Source organism: Trematomus bernacchii, unplaced genomic scaffold (genome assembly GCF_902827165.1).
Source record: "Trematomus bernacchii unplaced genomic scaffold, fTreBer1.1, whole genome shotgun sequence".
Lineage (NCBI taxonomy): Eukaryota > Metazoa > Chordata > Actinopteri > Perciformes > Nototheniidae > Trematomus > Trematomus bernacchii.
This window is the reverse complement of record NW_022987715.1, coordinates 1,418,207-1,434,786: the sequence shown is the minus strand read 5'-3', so window position 1 is coordinate 1,434,786 and position 16,580 is coordinate 1,418,207. Positions and strand designations below refer to the sequence as shown.

The following is a 16,580-nucleotide window of genomic DNA, read 5'->3' as shown; positions in this document are numbered from 1 at the left end:
TCAGCTCGGTCGGGAATCGATGGCTATTACTTTTATCATTCATAACTTTCATAATTCCAGAGATACATCCCATTTTTAACATGGAAGTCAATGGAGAACTCTTCAGACTTCAACAATCTTCATGCAACTTCAACTGCTAACTAATCCTTCTTCAACTGCTAACTGCTCCTTCATACTTTCACTCAGAAACTTTTCACTTTAAAATGTTACACATCTTTCTGACATTATTTGTGTAACACAACTTTTAAATCTGATTCTTACTTTTAGAGATATTAAACATTGTTCAGACCTTGGTAAAGAGGCCTTCTTCAGATTTTAGAGTGCGTGATGTCACAGCTAGAGTGGAGGACAGATTTAATTTTGCCTTCATATTTTCTTTTAAACCTGCCATAATTCCCAAACCCTACATTCCTGAGACATAATATTTCATGACAAACGTAGGAAAACATCTCATAGCTTGAAAGATAATTTTTTTTTAAAGGGGACCTATCATGCATGTACGTCTTTTCTACATGAATATGTGTCCCCGGTGTTCCAGGGAACTCACCAAGTGTCAGAAAACACAACCCTCTATTTTCCTCCATACCCAAATCTCTAAAAAAGGGGCTGCAACGGATCTGATAAAAACTGATCCAGATTTGAACACTGTCCGACGTCAGGACGCTACGCTACGGCTATTGGGCCAACTCTCCACCTATCAGGGGAATGTGGGGTTGGGCCACGGCCGGCCATTGCCGCTCGAAAGCGCTGAAGACGCTGTAGTACATATGCCAGGCCTGTAAGTGGCGCTGTAGTCTGACACAAAAGCGGCGAAGAAGACTTCCAGCGCATGGTTGCCATGATTGCCCTTCTGTTTATTCTCCGCTGTGGCTTTTTTTTTCTCCCTCCCCGAGGCAAGCGTTTGCTCCCGCTGCTTTAATTCAATGCAATCCCTCCCCGTCGAGGCAAGCACTGTAATTCTCTCCGGTTAGTCCACCAGCAGATGACAAACACCCACCTCTCCGCCTCTTCCAAGGAACGAGGGGACCGTGCGGCAGAGTTTCAGTTAGGTTTCTTTTCGCCGGTCAAGATGTCCGTTAAAGTTTAAATCTTCCGGACAAAATTAGAAAAGTGCCGGTCAAAGGTCTTCTTTGTTATTTATTGAGCTTTAAAACAAATGAATAACGACTCTATAGGCCTATAATAATATAATAAAACACGGAGGACGGAGATCCCCCCCTCTTCTGACAGCCCAGCAGCTGATCAGAGCACGCTCCCCTCTCCTGCAGGGGGGCGTGGTCAGCTGCAGCTCACAGAATCAGCCCCCTGCAAAAACAGGGCTGGAAAGAGCAAAATGGAGCGAAATGAGGCATGGCTAAAATGCAGGATCTGTTTGGTATTTTGAAAAAAAAAACTATATTTATATACTTTATATAGGTATGGCCCTACAATATATTGTTCAAATATAGCATGATAGGTGTCCTTTAACTCTACTGTCTTAAATTGACAAGGTAATAACTGCGCTACCTACTGCCACCCACTGGCATAGGAGTGTTATTGAATACTGCCCTGACACTGCAGGCACAGACGCTCAACAATGCTGCTGCACAGTGGTTGAAAATCACTGCATTATTGGACACTAAGGGAGGGACAGGTTGATGGGGAATGTTTTGTGTTAGTTGTCCGCTCGGTAGCACACACAAGTAAGACTACTGGAACATCTCCGTCTGCCCCGCAGACAAACTACAAACTGCTACAGTATGAACTTAAGAAGAGCTGTAATGCCTACCAGTCACAATAAACCAATGTTTAAAAAAGCAGATGCCCTTGTACACACCACTGTAGACGGGACTCAGTGCTGCGCCCATAAACACTCATTGTTCAAACAGTATCACTTTAATGCTTCTCTGTCTGTCTTCTGTCTTCCTGTCGTCTTGTCAGGAGTCAACTATGTGTACCAGTTCTGTGTGGGAGCAGCAAAAGGAGTCCTCAGTCCGTTCGTCCTGCAGGAGATCATCATGGAGGCTCTGCAGAGACTCAACCCCGCCCACATCCACGCACACCTCCGAACACCCGCCTTCCACCAGCTGGTGCAGCGCTGCCAACAGGCCTACCTGCAGGTACACGCATCAGCAAACATTGAAAAAACAATACACTAAATGTTTTTATCCTAACCAAATATTCTGTTTCAGCATCTCACTTCAAAAGATGTAGTCTAGAAGGTTGATGTAATGTAAGAAAACAACAAACTCATCTAATCTGATTAATCATTTTGAAGATTTAATTTCTGCCTTCAAAATTCTGACATTCAAACTTAAATTGAAAATGCCTCAATAGAGGCTTTGAATTAAAAATAAAATGATGAATGGTGTCAATTTAAAAAAAAAAATGAATTGTGTTTATCACAATAATATTCTGTGAGTAATAATGAATAATCACAAGTTTAAAGTACTAGTATTAACTTCTAATTTAGGGGAACATAAACAAATACATGTGGGGTGTTGTAATAAAGACATGCAAAACTACCTGGTGATTTAAATCAGAGGGTTTTTTACTTTAATATAGCTGAATTATTGGCATGAATCCCACAATTTCCCGACACAATGCTTAAGCATGGACAACACTGCTGTCACAGAGGGCCGCTGTGATTCCCCTCTGTATAATGTGAGCTACACCTGTGCTCTTGGTACTTGTTGCAGAGCCATCATATTGCGAGCAGAAGGCGTCTAGCACATGCTTCAGTATTGCGCCTCTGTTACAGCGTGTAGTGATGCTTCTGATGTCCAGTGGTCTCTAGTCAGTGCATTGCATGTAGCGTGTGAAAGTGCTTTCACTTTCTTTGCCTTTTCACTGCGTTAATGCATTAAGGTTTCCAGAGAAATCGCAAAGTTAACGCGTTGACATGGTCAGCCCTAAAAACAAAAACTGTTAGGACAGCCCTAGATCTATTAGCAGTGACTGAGGGATCCTCCCTGTAACTCATATTCAACTGGAGTATTAACTTCAAGGTCCTCTATTATGCTCTTTTCCAACAGTATATTACAGGTCTCAGATATATACAGAACATGTCTCTGAAGCGTTTGGCTGAAATACCAAACTGCAGCATCCCATAAACCCCTCTGTTTCAGCCCTGTTTCAAAAGGGCTGATTCTGTGTTTGTAGCTTTAAATGCTAATGAGCTGCCATTCCCCGCGCCCCCTCTGTGCGCACAATGATGCTTACGTTGGTTGGTGAGTGGCTGATGGTTGCACAACCCAGAAAAACATTTAAAAAGTGGCCAAAATCTGATCAGCTCATTTTCAGACAGGTTTTAATATAGGTGGATCAGGAAAAAAAGAGAGAGAATCTTTTTCCCTCAAACGTTCTGAGTCTCTACACAGAGGGGACACATTAACGTATAAAAGACATGAAAAAGTAAATGTTGCATACATGTAATAATTTAAAGTTTGTAGCACTGATTGTAGATAATATGTGGATTTAAGAAGTCAGCTCACATTAGTTCTTACAGCTCTTACGGCTGTGACGAGATGCTGGTCAGGGCTGGGTCCCGCCTCCAATGCTGTATCCAGTTCTCTTTATACATGTATGCTCTCATTAGAACGAATGAGAACCTGTCCCTGCCTCTCTCTGCAGTACATCCACCACCGGCTCATCCACCTGACGCCTGCAGACTACGATGACTTTGTGAACATCATCCGCAGCGCTCGTAGTGCGTTCTGCCTGACACCTGTGGGCATGATGCAGTTCAACGATGTGCTGCAGAACCTGAAGAGAGGCAAGCAGACCAAGGAGCTGTGGCAACGCATCTCCCTGGAGATGGCCACCTTCTCCCCCTGAGAGAGGGTCCTGGGCCCCCTCAGCCTCCAGCACAGCTACTGCCACTGCACTAAGCGCGCTCCCCGCTCTGTGGTTCCTTCTCTCTGGACGTGGACTCAGACTGACTCTGCACACAGGCAGTACAATCAGCTCCCGCGCCCCCACCCTCAGACACTTCCTTTTTTATGTGTGTTCGGAGCTCAGAGGAGGAGTCGGCTCACCCTCCTGCTCTCCTCTGCTCCTGACTGACTCCTCACCCCCGTTTCATCATGGTTCATGTTTGTGTAACTGTGGAATTAAAGTGTACTCCTTCCTTTCTTCATCTTACTCGACTCTTCCATTTCCCCTTAACTGAAGACATTGACGGAGGCCTCTCACCCTCCTCTCTTTGGAGTGTCCTGTAGTTTTGTTTTGAATGAATCCCCTGAGTGAGGCTCATTTTTATGCTGCAACATTCCTGTCCACAGTGGTTGGTGCTGAGGCCTCAACACATACAGCTCCTCACTATGGATCTGAATCTCTGCAGTGTGGGCGAAAAGAAGGATTTGCAAGAAAAAGTTTAATATGAGAAATTATATTGTGAGTTTGGGTGAGGATTTTTCAGTATTTTGTTTAATCTTTTTGATACTTTATATAGAATATGACATGTATTCAGAGAGGAACAGGAAGAGAATGACAGATTTCAATTTAAATTTCAGCCTGTCTGAGGAGTGACGAGAACCAGCTCCAGACCTAAACCAGAGGCTGCCTCACATCTGGGGGCCAAGCAGGGCCCACAACATCCGGCATGTCTCTTGTCAGGAGGGCTGGGTATCACTTTTAATCTCCTTAAGGCTAATGACTCATTTTACTTTTACAATACCTTTTTGCTGAATATAAATCTGATTTCTCATAAGAATTTCTTGACATTTAACAGATTAAGCCACATTTGTTAAATTCACTGACTTAACACAACAACTGCAACAAAAGTAAACCTTTAGGATTAAACAATTGATCAAAAATATTATTAACATGAGAAGTAAACACGCATTGGATGCCTTCAGTTGTTCATCCTATTGGAACATACATCAGTGAGAACTCAAAGTATTGAAGGTCTGTACCCAGCCCTTCTTCCCAGCATCCACTGAGCAGTTCAAGTGCAACATATCTCAGGTGCTTTGCATTGAAGCTTTATGGGGAGCAGCTTTTCACTGCTCCATTACATTAGTTAGTCTTAACAGTTTGTCCTCGTGTCCAAGGTTCCCGTACAGATACATCAGTAAACCTTCTCTCAAACAGGATTGAGCTTAGCACTGCAACTGGAACAAGTGTCCTATTTCTGCTGTGTGTCTTCAACGACAATGTTCTGGTTTTATTAGAGAGTACAGATCTTGGTATTTGGATTGTATGTTTCCAGATGAAGCACCTGGGGCTGTCGCACACAACAGTGGCTGTGTCTCATTTTATGGCCTTCTACAAAATGTATTCAGCACAGGTAAAACTTCTCACACAGGGGACAGATCAGCTCACGGGCCCTCCTGCAGAGACAGTGGCCCCTGCAATGAGACACAGCCATGGTTGATGTGCAATGCAAGAGAGTGTGAGTGCTCGCCCACAGATCCGTACCCCTTTCTTCATGATGAGCTCACAGACATGGTGCTGCATCTCTGTCCAGGCAGCTGCTGTGCATCTGAAGCCGCTCTCTGATTGGCTCTGGACCTCACAGGTGAAGGTGATTTAGTAGAAAATGTACTGTGATATTTTTGTATTCCTCAAAAAGTGTAGCTTGATTGAAAAGTTCTATATGTGCTGATTGCAAAAAGGTTCTAATTTAGAGTGAAAATAATTCATTAAAAAAAAAAGATAAAAAAGCAATACTAAAAGTGTAGAGTTTACGTAATAAAGATAATTCAAAACACTGACGTGCTGTGACTGATGTGTCGGATTCAGTTGGAGTTCTCGTTGATTTTCCTACAGAGGTACAAAGGTCATTGTGGTCCTCAGGCTGCCTGTAGAACCAGCAGCTGCCACAGGAGGGTCCTCGTCAGTCTGGACCTCACTGTCCTCCTGTCCCCCAGCAGCCATGTAGGTCACTTATTTAGTGATCTACCTTTCTATCCATGATGTTTTCAGTAAAGCACCAGCCATAGGGTCATGTTGGGTCAGGTGTGTCCTGCTGATTGTTCCTGCAATTACTTTTTTCACAAATGCTCGTGCACAACTAAGTAGATGTACCTTCTGTGTGCAATATGTGGGTTATTTCTGAACATCCAGTTATATTTTACAAATCAGAGTATCGGTTTACAGGTGTGTTTTTTCCACTCACCTGATGCTTGCACAAAGCCACTGTAGAATAATAACCACAGCCCATCACAGATCCTGTCTCTGTAAAACATACTAATCCCACTTTGACAACAGCTCTCCCATGGGTCCCACTGCAGGGCCTGATGGGTGCTAGAGCCAGGATCAGGCACCATTACATTACATTAGTTAGACGCTTTTATCCAAAGCCATTTACATACATTCAGTACTGTGGACAATCCCCACAGGAGCAATTTGGGGTGAAGTGTCTCAGGGACACAACGACATGCTGACTGCAGTGGGACTCAAACTTGCTACCCCCTGATTTGAAGTCCAGCACACTACCAGTACCCACTGAGCCACATCCTCCCACCATAAATTGGTCTGAAATTGTCTGAAGCAAATTTGGATTGATGCAGGTCATGGATGCCATGTTCCTGCTTTAATACACACCCAGAATGTATTGTGCTTGTAGGAGGCAGTTGGATTGTGTGCTCTACATCAGTGTCCATGCCCAGGGAGGGACAGCCAGGTCTGCACACGCCTCAGTATGGTGGGCTCTACAGACACAGTTAGCTACTTACCAAATGAACTCTTTGACTTTCTGTGCATACAGTTCATTAAAGTAAAGAACCACAGCAGTCTAAGCCTCAAGCAAATCCACTGCAAATGCTTCCCATGACAGACATGTGAGTTCAGCAGAATACAGCTGTCATGTGTTTATATTGATAACATTGCACAGGCCAGCAGGACTAAAGATACATGTCAATTGTGGCATACATATGGCACAACATGAAGTTGTTTTCTTTTAAAGCCTCTCGATCATTCAGTTTTCTCCTGTCAGCTTGGTGATTAGAACCAAGAATGATTAGCGCAATGAAATGAGAGGATCAGAGATCAGCCTGTCAGCAGATGATCATGATCCAACAGTTACTCCCTATCTCTTTACAAGGGGCACTCAGCGGTGGGAAGTGACTAAGTACATTTACTCAAGTACTGTACTCAAACAGAATATTAAAATGCTTGTACTTTACTTGAGTATTTCAAATGTATGCTACCTTGTACTCCAATACAATTCAGAAGTAAATGCCGGTGTACTTCTACTCCACTACATGTATTTAATAGCTTTAGTTACTTCACAGATGTGGATGAATGATGTGAAATATAATCAAGTGTTAAATCAGACTTTAGTTCCATCTGGAGTAAATTCACAAGCTACCCTGCAGTATACAAAGTCATTTAAATTAGCTGCTCCTTTACCAGCTTTGAGAACACTTTCATGATCAATCCTTATAAAACGTATCATATATATTATTCTGAAATGGACCAATCTGCACAATAGGCGCGTTCACACCGGAGTACTTTTCCCACAATAGTTAATCAGAACTACGATATATTTGCGTTCACACCAAAAAGCCCCAGGAACTAAAGTAGTTCAAATGGTTCATCTGACCCGCTTTTCAGTCCCTGCTAGAGAGCAGGGACTGTCGTGGGAGAAAATAGTTCATACGTCTGATTGGCTGTGCGGAATGCAAACCACGCCCGTGAATCTCTAGAATTGTTTTTGAAGGCCGCCATTGTATTTGCTCGCATTAAGCTCAGCACAGCGCATCAACGAGTGGATTACTTTTGTGAAAGCAGTTATTATGGCAACACTAAATAAATCATCGGAGCGGTGGAGTGATGAGGATGTGTCGGTGCTTCTGGCGATTTACTCGAAGGACGCGAAGCGCCGCATTCAGAAGCTTCTACTGAATACAGTTTCCGTGGTTCAATATTGACTACTTTTACTGTCGCTACTTTAAGTATATTTTGATACTAATACTTTTCTACTTTTACTTGATTAACGGGTTTACTGCCAGGTAGGTCCACACCAAGCGGCAAACTCTGGGGAAGAGCCGGGACGCCAATACGGAAGTGCCACAAACTGCAGTTCATATATTGGCCGATAGGCGATGACTGCAGAAAGGAGCAATTTCCATAGACCCCAATGTTAAAATGCCCATTTTCACAGCAGAAAAAAAACGTTTCTAGCCCTGGCTGCAATAAATATTATTATGTATATAGTTAGATTCCACCTTCATGATTATGAATCTGTGAGTGAATTGTTTTCTAACATGACCCTTTTATTTATATTAGGTCTTAAAGTTTTTGCATAAATTAGGGCGTGGTCACATTGAGTGACAGCTCTGTCAAGTGACTGCTGCTGTTAGCTTCTTGTCTCTCTGCTAGCTGCTCCGTCTCCGTGAAGCTACAGGGACTCTGCCTGCTCAGTTCATCCAGGGAACACAACTTGACCCCGGCCGTGTTTGTTTGTTCTTCATGCTTATATATGGGACTATTGTGACTCGCTCTGCGGTTAAAACAGACGGTGCATGAATGCCGTTTTGCGGTAAGTGAAATTCGAGTACTTTATTTATGTGTTTATGATTTCAATCAGCTACGTAATGAATGTTAAGGCTTGGGTTACCGTGTAAGCGAGTGGTAGCTACATCGGTGCTAACGATGCTAATCTTAGCCTCCAAGTTAACTTAAAACCATAGACTGTATATATAAAGGTTAAAACGAAATAGACAAGTGTTAAGCGTTAAGTGGGATAATACTGTAGAACAAAAGGCTTCTGTTTGAGGTTGATAAAATAAGGTCATCATTGTAACTTAGAGAGATATTTTATTATGTAGGTAGGAACTTTATGCATCCTAAGGTTAATTTAAATTGGCTATGCTCAAGTATGTAGACAAGCTAACGTCGAAGTAGTGTATGTGAAATCAACCTCACAATAAGATGTGTGTATATTACAATTATTAATGTCATATTTCAAGATGATTACTTAGATATTACAATATGGTTGGTTGAGCTGGAGTTCATTATTGAGCTTACACGTTAACGTCAGTCATCTGAAGAACGAACCCAAACCTTGTTGTTTTTATTAATTGCATTACCAAATTGGTATCAAATAAACAGTAAGCATTGGTAACACAACTTCCAAAGTTACAGTAAAATAAAAAGGACCCTGACTCGGACAATACACAATCCAACATGTTCAACAGAAGATAATAAGTTATATTGTTTGTACACATGGTTCTTTACATATATATCTGTTTGTTTAAAGTGTCCAGGTGATGCAGACAGGATGGACCAGAGAGTGAGAGACAGAACTGGACTCCTCACAGCAGTGAACTTCAGCACAGGTACAAATACTCTTTTTTCATACTGTACAAAGAATCAAGAAAGATATTGGTTTAAATAAATGAAGTATTGACTTTAATACACTGATATACATTCCATTAAACAATACTAAATACTAGATCACCTACACATCAGTGAAGTTGAGGGTTTTTTCCATGCAAAGGGTTACATTTAGATGTTAACAAGCAATATGACTTGTCAGCTTTCTAATTTAAGGTATTGAAGGCAAAGATATTTAACGCATAGTGACAACTGCTATTTATCTCTCAATATTGTCTGTAAAAACGTGGTAAAAGTTATTCTTTCAGTGAGACAACAGAGCAAGCTTGTTTTAATAACAGTTAAATATTATTTTGATAATAAAATACATTTCAATGTTGATGAATTTCATACTGTTCATTCATAATCTGATTGTCTTTGTAGCTCACTGTTGAAATAAAAAAAAACATTACAATTACAAAATAATTATATCTACAGCCCCTAAACACAAACTCACCTCTTTCATAAATAACACGCTTGTTCTGCAATAATATGCTTTATGTTTCCTGTAATTTTTGTTTGGAAAGGACATGCCTGAAAGACACGACTCAACATTTTCTCCTTCTCTGAGGGTCAAGAAGAACATCCAAGAGGAAAATTAAAAGCTGATGTTATGAGATTTTAAGACCAGTACAGGACATTCACTAAGAAACTACTTTTATTGTGAAGTCAGCTGATCGAATGCACCTATTTCCACATCTACACTCCATCAGCTGATTAATTCTATTTGCCTCACTTTATGAGCTTCACAACACCTGTACCTTGTACCGCAGAGTTTGCAACGTCACAAATAAATGGGGCCAATCTTCAGTCAGATGTGAATGTGTAATCTAACATTTTCAGTAAGAATAATGGACAAAAGGAGTGCAAATACAAATTCAATTTATTGAAATCTGAACCAAAAGTTAATCAAACATGTTTTAAATAAAAAGCACATATGGACAGAAGGTGTAAACCTATTAAATGTATAAGTAAACACATTTAGTCAAATAAAGTGACAGACAAGGCCTGTGCAGGTGGTATCAGCTATGCATGGGCTCCTCCATCAGGCCTGGTCCTCCTCGCAGAGGAAAGACCCTCAGTCCTCTCCAAACCAACAGACAGGACATCCATCACACGGAGGTTTCTCCCTGAAGTCTCTGCAGCTCTCTGGACACCACGCTGTCTCAATCCGTCCACACTCCACACTGAATATGAGAGGGGGAAAATGAAAATAATAAATGCTTTAGACAATAAGAAATATAAAGTTGACTGTTGAGTTGCTCAGTTTTTTTAGATTGTCAATACTATTACTGTATAACTAATATCTCAGGTTAAGAGGCACCTTCAAATAAAGATTGGTCTTTAAATACATTTTGTCTTTTGAATTGTTTGTCTAAAGTCAAGGATCTAGAACTGGTACTTATAGTTGTAATGATACAGTCTGGTTATAATGCTGTTTGGAGGAGGCCTCACAGGTAAGAGCACTAACTAGCTACCATCACATGCACTGTACCTTAGCTTGACTTAAATGTATTAAACGTATAATTAAGTGATAGCAAAATATAAATAACTAATGTCATGCAAACATATTAATATTTGCTTGATTCCAGTGTTGCATTTAGCACATTGCATACAAACGTTAAGGGATTTTAAGATTCTGAAGTATTATGCTAAAAACTCAATAACTTAGATTATTATTTATAGTTTTGCTGAATAGTTTCATGTCCGCTTACCTTAGAAACGTAAAATGTGACGGCAGTGTGCAGATGGGGACCATGTTAGCTTAGCTTCTTAGCTTGAGCTAGCTCTGTTACTTCCCAGCTGGAGGCAGGAGGTCCCGCCTCGGCTCCGCCTCTTTGCCCTTATTTGGAGCAGGCGGGAGTTAGACTCAGACGTCACTGTCGAGCCGTTAGTGGCCGACTCCGCCTACTAAGGGCTTCTCGGCAACTCTGCAGAATCCTATGGGTGACGTCACGGACCCTACGTCCATTTATATATTCTGGGTGTTTCTCAATCGCGAGTAAAGCTGCTTCCGAGCCACTATTTCAAGCATACTACGTCATCGAGTGCCGCCGAAGTACTGTTCCAATCTCCAGTATACTTGGAAATCTACCGAGCCCGGCGTACTCCGTTTGGAGAAATATCGAGTGTGCACATGAGTAGACTTCGCGGCCTTAAAATCCCCACAATGCTTTGCGCACGGACCAATTTCCCCAAATCTGTGGCGGAAGATGTAAGGCGGGGCCTCTCATATGACGCACACCTGCACACTTGCTAGCCTGTTCCACTCTTTGTTTTCCGAATGCCAGGAAGTATTCTTGCCTCGCTTCTGAAGCAAGATGCTCGGCAGACATGTGCTACCAAGCAAGCGTACTCGCGATTGAGAAACACCCACAGTCTATGGTCCACACCAGCGCCATATAGATAGAATACGGCTCTGGTCCACACGTACGAGGAATTTGACTTGATGTCATGGTGCATACATAAAATGTAAAACAAAACATCTAAAAAAAAAAGTACACAGATAGCGAACTATATTAAGAACAAGTACACGATCTGAGTACTTCTCCCACCTCTGAGGACATTCCATGATATTGGCATTCAATTTAATAACCCATAAGAACCCGGACCCATTTCTACTTTTGGGAAAATTAAGGGGAACATAATTTAGACTAAATAGACCACCAAGAACACATTTCTGACAAGTAACCACCCCCTAGTGTCAAAGATCTGAAATGTGACATATATGTCACATTGGGCTTTAATGGTAAAATAACTCTATATATAACTTCATTAATGAGGATGATTTTTTGGTTTAAATTAGTTTGAACATTCTTTGAATTGAAGAATAAGAACATATCAACTCAATATAATGAAATCAGCTAAATGAACTGAGCAGATCATAATAATATTTCTAATTGTGCATATATGTCACTTTGGGTTTACTGTGAAAGTTTAGGGTTAAAGTCCCGATGTGATACCAGTGTCACAGCGATGTTTGTCTCATTTGTTTCACTTCAATTTGATCAAGAAATGTTTCCACAACAGGTTCAATGTAATAAAGCACATGTTATGTAAGCATTTTAATTCTTAAAAGGCTTGAATTTTACCTTTAGCAACAACAAAAAAGCTTTTGAAATGTAGCTAGTTCGGTCACATGTGTTAGTCTGGCACATGGACATCTTGGACATGTTGTTATGGGAACACAAAATCACATGACCTGGAACAGGACCCCCCAGACTGTTCAGGGTGTGTCACTAATGGCGCGTTTCCACTACAGCCCGCAGCCCGGTTTAAGAGGGCTGTGACGTCAGCGGCCCGTCTTTGGTTGCGTTTCCACTTGGCCTAGTACCGGCCGGCGGGTCCTAATTCACAGTTTTTCTGGCCTCATAAAATCGTGGGTCCAGGGCCAGAGACAACGAGGCTGAGTCGGGCTGAGTATGCTAAACTAGAGAGAGCGTCGCTGGCAAGGGGGCAACAACTACAACAAGATGGACATATTTGACCGTGATTTAATTGTAATACACGTTTCAAAATGATGCCGAAGTAACAACATACTGATACCGGTTAGTAAAAACCATGAATTAATGCTTTGTCAAGTCTGCAGACAGACGGCAGGGGAAAAAACCTTTTAAAATGCTTGTTTTCTAAATGGAGATTGGCTAAGCTAACGCAGTATATGCTCCAACCGTCCACACTCACAACAACGGCCTATACAGACATAAATAAAGCAGCGACTGTATTCACCATGACACAGGCAGTCTGTGGTTTGTACTTGTTTAACTTTTGTCTAGTTTCTGAACATATATGAGGAGCTGTGAGCTCTGAGTGCTAACAGCTAACGGCTGTGTTGTTTTTCTGGGGTCCTCTGAAGATCACGTCACGGCTCCGCCTACACTGCGTTACTATAGATACTGCCCCAGTTCCTAAACTGTAATGGAAATGCGCCATAAAGTGAGCCAGTCCTAACGAGGCCCAGCCATACCGAGCGGGGCCGAGCGAGGCCGTGTAGTGGAAACGCGACATTAGGGACTTCATGAGATAAAATAAAGGCTAAAGCTGTATAAGGAACTTTCCAGAACATTTAAAGTTAATGTGACACCCGTGTCACGGTGGGTCCTTATGGGTTGGTGAAATATGTAGACCTTTGGTCCCAAAATACTAAGTATAGACTAATATGGAGAACAGACATGTACAGGGTCAGGGGAGACGACCCAGCCTCAGTCAATGAGGAGAAGGAGAGAGAGAGAGGGGGGTTGCAAAATGGAGAATGTGTCAGGTAGAACCATAGACTGTATATATAAGGGTAGAACGCTGAAAACTCGGGATCACCAGAAGATAACACGTCCCTGACTTAGAGGGACAGTAGGCTACATCTGTCCTCAGTCAGTCCTCAAGTACAAACCATCAACCAAGAAGCCTTCAGCACCCTCAGGTCAGTGCTGGGACACACACAGTCCTGCAACGCTTTGAAGCAAATTCACTTTGAAAATAGTCATTGGGAATTCCTTGTATTCTTTATTATAAATATAAATATATTTGAAAATCTTAAAATGTATTCAATCAAACCAACTGATTTCTAGAAAATATACATAAATTACAATTGTTGAACACTGTCTATTTTTTTATATTGACTAAGAAACAATGGTACCACTTTACAATAAGACTACCCTTATAAAGGGTTTACGAATAGTTTGTAGTTCATTTATTAATTAGGTTGTGAACACTTTATAAATCATTAATAAGCTTTTATAAGACATGAGATAAACAGGGCAACTGTGACCGGTTGCTTGCCAAATAGTGAGCCCACATTTATCTGTACTGCTAAGTCTTATATTGGTTACCTAATTACTTCGTCTTCATTAGCAGGCATCCTTGGTATCTGTTGCTCACCGAGTTGATTCTCGCTAAATAGAAGGCTTAGTCATCTTGCCAAATAGTGAGCCTGTGTTGATGTATGAAAACTATGTTAGAACTGGTTTATACATGGTCGTTAATGATTAATAAAGTGTTTACAACCTAATTCATAACCTAATTATAAACCTTTTATGAATCCTTTATAAGGGTAGTCTTATTGTAAAGTGGTACCGAAACAATGATGTACCTATATATTAAATTAAAACATTGATTTTATTTTGAACATTGATTTGATGCATTCAGACATGAGCTGCTCTCACAGAAAGCTCTGAACAGAGGCAGGTTCACATGTTCGGGGACACATCACGCAGAGCACATCTGTACGTTGGGAACACTGCACTGTGGACACTGTGGCTCCAGGGGTTATCTATCAGTAATATGCGGTAAGAGAAGAAGGATTTCAACATTACCACTGAATCCTCCAATCTCTCCCGGATGACAGAGAGGACCATGTCTTTCTTCTGATCTTGGTATGTTAAAACAAACTTTAGATACATCACTTTGGGGGGTTGCATTTGGAATCCTCCCCCTGTATGCCACATTTGGTTGAGTCCAAGTATCCAGCAGATCCAAGATGGCGTACTGAGCAGCGATGTGCTGAAGTTCACTTTTAACTCTAAACATTGAAGCTCGCTATCCCTCGTTCCTTTATTCGGATTGATGTCTGTTGAGAAAGAATACCGGTGAGTCCGAAACCACTGACAGGTTTTGTATTTCTGACACTGTATATCTTCGGAATGAGAAGATAGCTGTCGTAGCCTCGGCAGCTAGCTGTTATTACAGGTCCCAGTTATCCAGTGTTTACGGGAGAGGGTTTGTACTATCTTGTCGACTGGGCAACACACTAGCACCACAGAGGGGATAGAAGACGACGAAGGCCCAGGTCACTGGTTGGTTCATTAAAGTAGGTTAGACTGAAAGCTGTCGATAGCTGTGCTAGCATTAGCGACAGTCTGGTGACACTGTTGCTTTGCAGAGTTAAGCTAGTTTCTAGCTCGACGAGCTGCTGGCTGTGGAGATGAACTTCTCCTTATTTCTTTTCCGCTGCCTTTCAGTTCTTCATTTAACAACAATGTCTGCTGACACCGAGGTGTAACATATTATGTTGTGTTATCAATAATTGTGTTTTATTTGTTGTGGAGCACCATGTTGTCATCGGTGTAAATCTGATGTTTTGGCTTTCAGATGATCAGTAACACTGTTTACACGAGCCCTGCCTGTCGATCCGGATCATACATTCTGTAACCTTAGCTCTAATCTGCACTTCACATCTCTCTGTTACTGTTTAGTGAGGAATAATTACCGGAGGAATAATTACCGGTGCAATAACAGCATCACTCTGTTCTCCCTCAGTGCTTATCACTCTTAATGAACAGCAGTGAGTGGTGTCATGTTTGAGTGAGAAACCTCAAAACCCACTCCTGAATTTAGAACCCGCATGAGAAGGTCACATTCTGAAGTGGACTCTGTGTGCTTGGCCAGGTTCTGTCATGTTTACCTAACCTTTGATCAAGTGTCACGTGATTGTAATGATATTTTTAAGTGTTGCACTGTTTTCTCGAACGTTTGTGTTCAGTCATGATAACATCAATTTCTCAACATGGTTGCTGTTTCTTAACCTCACTGAACAGGCTGTGGATCCGGTTCATGCTGCGGTCCAACCTGGGCTGAGCCTGTCAGGAGGACAGTTTGTCTTTATCCTTCACAGCCAGGGTTGAATTCAGGTCAGATGCTCCCGGCTTTAGTGAAGTGGCTTCTCTTTTATAGAAGGAAAGTTAATTTGTTGATATGAAGTCCAGTTCTTATATCTAGGTCTGTGGACAGGAGCAAAGGACTGAATCTGATGGGTACGTTGATTTGGTTATGATGTCATATCATTCACCACTGAACAAAACAGCAGACTTACAGCGACAATTGTACATTAACCTGTGACAGCTGTGTGATGAGTGAATCACTGTGTGTATTCAGTAAACCTATGTCATTCGCACCTCAGATGTCAGCGTGAACCAGAAACTTCTGAGGCCCCGGCTCCACGAGGACAAATACGGGTTGAATCCGCATATTTCTCATGCGTATAGCCCTCTAAGCTCGACGACGCCGTAAGGGAAACGTAGAAACAGACCCCGCAAACGACAACGGGTCCAAAGGTGGATAGATCTGGGAACGGAGCGCTCTGGGGGGTCCAACGGGGCCGTGGAGTCGCCTATACGGTCATTCGTTTTCATAGCCCCGCCTCTCCCCGCCAGATTCAGAGTCAGATTATTTATCTTTATCTCGATATGAACATAAACGCGAGTGAAGTCTAATCTGACAGGACGGAGACGCGCAGCTCCTCCGGCTGTGAAGCAGCGGGAGCAAAACACACACTTCAAATCAGA

The 16,580-nt window shown here is 41.9% G+C and overlaps 2 protein-coding genes across 11 annotated transcripts in view; both read left to right on the top strand.

Moving 5' to 3' along the window:
- The window catches only part of zswim8 (zinc finger, SWIM-type containing 8), a 33,956-nt gene extending 29,834 nt beyond the window's left edge, over positions 1 to 4,122 (top strand). For all 7 annotated transcript variants that reach the window (XM_034142153.1, XM_034142158.1, XM_034142154.1 and 4 more), the window contains 2 exons: positions 1,921 to 2,099; positions 3,613 to 4,122. In XM_034142153.1, coding sequence (XP_033998044.1) covers positions 1,921 to 2,099; positions 3,613 to 3,816 — 383 coding nt within the window. In that variant the 3' untranslated portion in view covers positions 3,817 to 4,122. The remainder of the gene's footprint in view (positions 1 to 1,920; positions 2,100 to 3,612) is intronic.
- Positions 4,123 to 14,557: 10,435 nt separating this feature from the next.
- The window catches only part of ndst2a (N-deacetylase/N-sulfotransferase (heparan glucosaminyl) 2a), a 35,730-nt gene continuing 33,707 nt past the window's right edge, over positions 14,558 to 16,580 (top strand). The window contains exon 1 of one of the 4 annotated variants that reach the window (XR_004556820.1): positions 14,558 to 14,672. The gene's annotated coding sequence lies outside the window, so the exon portion shown is untranslated. Of the gene's footprint in view, positions 14,673 to 14,741; positions 14,886 to 16,580 lie in introns of those variants that run through there. The other 3 variants (XM_034142162.1, XR_004556819.1, XR_004556821.1) reach the window with 3 other exon arrangements.